This window comes from Sphaeramia orbicularis, chromosome 10, assembly GCF_902148855.1.
Source record: "Sphaeramia orbicularis chromosome 10, fSphaOr1.1, whole genome shotgun sequence".
NCBI lineage: Eukaryota > Metazoa > Chordata > Actinopteri > Kurtiformes > Apogonidae > Sphaeramia > Sphaeramia orbicularis.
This window is the reverse complement of record NC_043966.1, coordinates 14,834,330-14,840,420: the sequence shown is the minus strand read 5'-3', so window position 1 is coordinate 14,840,420 and position 6,091 is coordinate 14,834,330. Positions and strand designations below refer to the sequence as shown.

The 6,091-nt window shown below is 36.2% G+C and overlaps 1 protein-coding gene across 1 annotated transcript; it reads left to right on the top strand.

The window, feature by feature from the left end:
• The first annotated feature begins 2,114 nt into the window (after positions 1-2,114).
• Positions 2,115-3,859, top strand: LOC115427431 (interleukin-15-like). The gene is made up of 4 exons (XM_030145984.1): positions 2,115-2,294; positions 2,396-2,434; positions 2,898-3,044; positions 3,213-3,859. Exons 1-4 carry the CDS (start codon positions 2,157-2,159, stop codon positions 3,330-3,332), a joined length of 444 nt encoding a protein of 147 aa, XP_030001844.1. The 5' UTR covers positions 2,115-2,156; the 3' UTR covers positions 3,333-3,859.
• Positions 3,860-6,091: the final 2,232 nt, after the last annotated feature.

Below are 6,091 nucleotides of genomic sequence, written 5' to 3'. Positions count from 1 at the left end.
GGATGCTACGACGTGTATTTGCAAAGTAGTGTAGAGAGATGGTTTTGGTGGTAAATGTCTATGAGAGAGTGTGTTATGGTATTAAAATGACCAAATCCCTACAAATCTAAATGACACAAAATAAGACACGTCTCTTGTAAAAACTTGACATTTTCAGTGTGCAGTTGCAACTCAGAGGTTGTTGTTTTTTAACGTAGCGAGGGGGGCTTTCAAAGTGGTGAAAGAATGAAACAGAATGATAACCCTGCCACAAACATGACACATACAGTCTTATCCTGGCAGAGTATATCCAGTGAGTCAGGCTACCGTAGATATAATCAGCTCATTAGGTAACAAAACACAAACTTTCTAAATTGAAGGTTATTATAGATCAATGAAACACAGTGGAAACATGAACAGGAACAATTATATCCTCCTAAATCCCCCTACCTCTTACACCATGAACCTTTCAATATTACTACATACAGTGTGAGTCATTTCCTAACTTTTCCTACCTGAAGCTCTGCCATCATGCCTTAACAAATCAACTGCTGCCAGGGCATAAAACTAACGGTAAAAATCTTTAATTCTAGTGATGGGGTTGAATACATTTAACTACAAAACATCAGATTTTCCCCTTTGTGTTCTATGTTCTTTATGTTAAAAGGACCAAATGTGTGCATTTAGTGGTGGGATGTTTTTAAGCATTATTTCCATCACCATACTCTAATGACATCTCATTAGGATTAGGTTTATCAACTCTAGAAATCGGATCATCTTCTGTGCTCTTACTCTTATCAGCTCATTTTAATATTAACCACACGGATCTGTGAATGAAATAGCATGAAACCATCTGAACTTAAGACCACATTTGCCACAAGGCTGCGTCCTTTGACACTTTATAGCGATGGCAGTTAGTCATCACACTATCTATATGCACACAGATGAAACTACAGAATGTGTATCTTACAATTCAAAAATATGACAAATCTCACTAATCATATAAAAATGCAATTTCAGAGAATGTTAGTGAATTTCATAGATGTAAAAATATGATTTTAAATGTAGTGGTCATACTGTCAACTACATTCTGTCCTCTTAATGTAAACGCAGTTATCAGTGTGCACTGACCTCCCCTGTGGCAACGTGTAGGAAAACACCGACAGAAGAAAATAAAATGCCTGGAAATACTGAGTGGGAAGACGACTAGCAGCTATCAGTGACGGTAGCACAATCAGCCCCTAATAAACCAATCAAACCCTCAGTCATTTGAATATCAACTTTAACCTTGAGAAAGTAGGTACATGGACAGAATGCAAAATAAGTGGTGCATTTGTTCCATTCAGGTTGAATAGTGTGCATGCTGTCTATTTATATTATTCATTAACTCCTTATATTTGGTGCTCTTATTTATTTTATTTTTTTTACTATTTCACTGCTCTTATCTCTTTTTAACCATTAAAATATCTTCTTTACTTCTGCGCAACTGTAAATTTCCCTTGTGTGGGACTCATAAAGGATTATCTTTTCTTGTCATACATCTGCTTATATACCTGTCTTATACTGTGTACACTTATTATAGTGTGAGTGGTAATTATTATCCATAGCTAAAAACATATATTTGAATACTAAATTTAAACTGATTAAATATAGTGGTTTATCCCCCATAAAACACCCATAAGGCATTCATTAATCCTGCATGTTAAAGAGGAAACAATAAGCTTTGTTGATTTTGCATCATTTAACTTTACATCACATCAGTTAATAATTATAAAAAAATTGTATATGCAAAAAATAATGTCAGATAGTATCAAACATTTACGCAAACACACTTCAGAGAGCAAGTACAACAGGCAAGGAAACACACTTCACCGCAAACTAGGGACAGCCAACCTACTTTCATGAGAGGTTGAAGCTGCTGTGCTACCATAGGCCACTTGAGGGTTTTTTTTTTAACCATTCTCTACAAGCATCATGAAAAAAAAAATCCCAAGAGTCATCAAGAGTCATCAAAAGGAAAAATGATGCTGTATGTGTATTAGTTGATATGTAACTAATTCAGCCCACCCTTTTCCACCCCAGGCCTATATATTGAACCAGGCCAGGGGATAAGTAAACCAATGCAAGCCTTTCACTAAACCACTTTTTGATCACACTGTTGAGTCTTCAAGCCAAATATGAAGCACTTTATCAGGACTGCCTTTTGGATTTTTACCCTTTTTGGTTGTCTTTTAGCAATCCCCACACGATTAATGGAGGCAGGCTCAACAGACTTGGATTTTGACATTGATAACCTGATGGCTAACTTTAAATGTGTAAGTTATTTTATTATTATAGTTATTTTTCTCTGCGTAGTTTGCTTACTACTTTTTGCCATTTCCTAATACATTTCAATGTTTCTTTTCTCTCCTTACAGGAACCAGACTCTACTTTTTATACTCAAAAAAATTTGAGGGTAAGAGTATAAGTATACACATATATATCTGTTTTACTATGCTTAAAGTGAATAAGTGCCTCTTTCTTTCACTGATAAGCAATGCTGAGACAGACAAATACAATGAAAGAAATACTGGTATAAGTTTACAGCTTTCATTAAGTGTAAAAAAAAAGTAATACTTAAATATGATATGTTTATACTATACCGAATATGAAGATGACGATAATACGCTGATCACTCATTGAATTTAAAGTCAGAACTATAAACTTGTGTTGGGTACTCCCCAGCATCAAAGAGGCTCAATCTTCACGGTTTAGCTGAACTTTTCTAAACCACATGTAAAGGTTGTCGAGTACAGGAAATGAGCTCGGCAGGTGCTAATACCTCACACAGCTGTGACAGCTTCAGTTTGGCAGCCACGAGTCTTGTCAGTCAAATCAGTAAAAGGAAGCTCCAACAACTCACTCTCTCTCTTTTACAGCCTGAATGCATCACCACAGCACTGAACTGCTTCCATCAAGAATTTGACGGAACAGTTCGCGAGGAATGTGAGGGCCCACACGGAGAAATAGAAGATGTTCTATGTCTCTTGAAGACCAAGATCAATGCACGGGAGTCTGCTGGACATGTAAGTAGTTCTCCATACTATGACCCAAGCAAAAAAGCAAGTGTAATGATAATATATCTCTCTCTATATATATGTATGTATGTATGTGTGAGTGAGTGAGTGAGTGGTATAAAAACATCAAATTTGCTTAAATCAATTAAACAAAAGTCTTTCCTGTCTTGTCTACAGGTCCTGAATAACTCAACTGCATGTGCTTGTGAACAGGGTTCTGAAGTGCCTTTCCATGACTTTCTAATGGGACTGCAAACTTTACTTTGGAATAACAAGGAACTTGCAAAACAACCTTGAGACTGATAGGAGTTTTGTGCAAGTTTATGCAACTTACGTGCACACTGCTGGAAATTTAAAGCAGCTCTTCTGCACTTGAAAAAAATGGACAACTGCACTTTATGCAGTATGAGGTGATTTGGTGGCACGGCCAGTCATTCTGATGCAGTTACTGTAAAAAAAAATATGAAGAATGTATAGAAGCATGCAAAAGATTTTGTGATTTTAAAGCACCTATCCATGTTTAATGGAATAATTCATAATGCTACGATTCAGAACACTGCGCAAAATATTTGCATTTATAACCATGTCATGACAATATGGAGATAAGGCAACTATTTATACTGAATGTTATTTTATTTTTTACTACATATAAACCGAAATATTTGTTGTGTCTTATTTTCCACAAGAAACCGCTGTGAAGTTCTCAGTGTAACTCCAACCAAGAGAATGTATTTGACGTAAGCTTCTGTAACCTCTGAATTTTTATTTATATATTTATTATCTATTTAATATGCTGTACATTGGTGCTCTTGATGTGAACAAGTAACTTAATAAATACTACTATGTGAGATATGTGTATTTTTCTATAAGAATAAATCTGTCATGGCTAACAAACGTTTTAACCTTTGAAGACATAGAACTATTTTTGTAGTGACTTCCAAATGAGTTTTTCTTTACATTTAAATTTTCCTAGGTGATTTATCACTAATTATTATTTTATCCATTGCCTTTTTTAGTGAATAACAAATATTTTCCTGTATTTAATTTCCTGACCACGTAGATGTTCAAAGTAAATTCAAAGGTTAGTACAGCTGAACAGAGAAAACGGAAGTAAAAGTGACTTAAATAAATAAATAAATTAAAAAAAAAAAAAAAATAAAAAATAAAAATAATAATATATATATATATATATATATATATATATATATATAAATAAATAACTGAATATAAATCTTTATATAAATCTATATAAAATATATCTATAAAGTCCATCATCTGTCAAACTACTTGGGTTTTATTCATGAATCAATGATGCAGAACATGTTCACTACAGAGATTCTAACATGGCATTTTACCTGATTTATTTTTACATATATTAGTGGGTCAAAAGTTGTTCAACATTTTGAATTAGTTGATGCTTTTGGTTCCCAGTGGCTGTTTAGGTCGTTGAGGTTAAAGACATGTCTTGAATTGTCTGTATATTTAATACAAAATACTGCCTGAGGAACAAATTTTCCCCTTTCAACACTAACTGTGATGCAATTCATGTGGGAGAGGGAGAGTAAGTTGTCTCCGTGGGAGGGTGCATTTCCTCAACGCTGAGGGTAAATAAACCACTTGAGGTGTCCACATGAACTCAGCATGGAAAATCAAGTCATACTGAAGTCAATGCAAGTCACTTGAGGAACAAGTAATGATTCTGTACTCTCAACTTTGTGTGCAGAAATGTAGGTCCACATAACCATTTACTGCGGTGTTCTCCTTCCTTGTTGGCCCACAGTTTGAAAAAGAAAGCACTGAGCATTTATTACACTATGAACGGATTTAATGATTGAATACTTCCTCTATTAATAGCTCTGTACTTACAGTTTCATATTATACACGACATGCCTCTCTTCTCATTTCCAAATTTGTACATCCGCTCTCTTCACACCTACTGTGTCCGCTACGGCAACAGGCATTTATCAAAACAGGTCTGTTTGCCTTATGGCCATTTACAACATACAGAACAGCTGCATCATCAGTCTGTTGTTTGACGTTTTATAATTTCAGATGAAGTGTTTTCTTAATCTACTTTTGCTTCAAGATGATAAAAACAGATGTTGTGCATTTAACTGAGTAACACAAGACTGATCATATGTTAGATTATTTTACTAATACAACTCTTCTGTCATGGTTTGTGTATTCAAGCTGTGTGTCTGGCCTCTTTTGTTTGTCATGAGTCACAAGCCCCTTTTACACCACACTTCTCTAACTCGAATATTTCACCTTTATTCCGGAATGACATCTGAGTAAACCAAATGAAGGGATCATTTGGTCCTACCTTTATCGCAACTTTGTAACACCTCTGGAGGTAGTAACAGAGCCGTGATAAAGGTGGAATCATGGTTCCGGAACACTACGTAAAAGAAACACCTCTTGTTCCGCAACCAAGGTGTGACGTTTTGATGAAGTACTGTATGTGCAACCCCCGCATCGGGAGGATTAATAAATGAGCGTGGGCCGCATACAGTAAACAAACATAACGCAACCAGAAAGATGTTGACCTGGGAAGACACTGAGATCCGCGAGCTGTTGTCACTTTGGTCAGAGGACTCTATCCATGCTAACATTTGTGGAATGGTGAATGGTGACTCTGGAGAGGTTAGCAACACCGCTATGCTCTGGGTATTTCTGATGTGGAAGTTTTATGTCACACTATACGCTGTGCTGAATCATCATCCCTTTGATTCCAGAACGCAGGTCCGCTGTGTACAAGTCCAGCCTGTCTCACCTCTGTTACTCCTTTAACTTGGCTGTGGAAATCTGTCAATGGTGGGAAAAAAGGTGGGATCACCATCTCGCCTTTTTTCCGGGATCTCTGTGTAACAGTCGCTACAGTCAACGCTGTGTTTTAGGGGTTGAGAACTTAAAAGACTTAAAAATATAGGACATAGAGATGTTTTTATAGGTTACAAGTTCAAGGACTGAGGGTCAGGAAGTCAAGAAGGCACAAAATAGAGAATCAAGAGGCCCCTATGGAGGTGCTTTACTCAGTTCCCTGATGACGGTCCAGG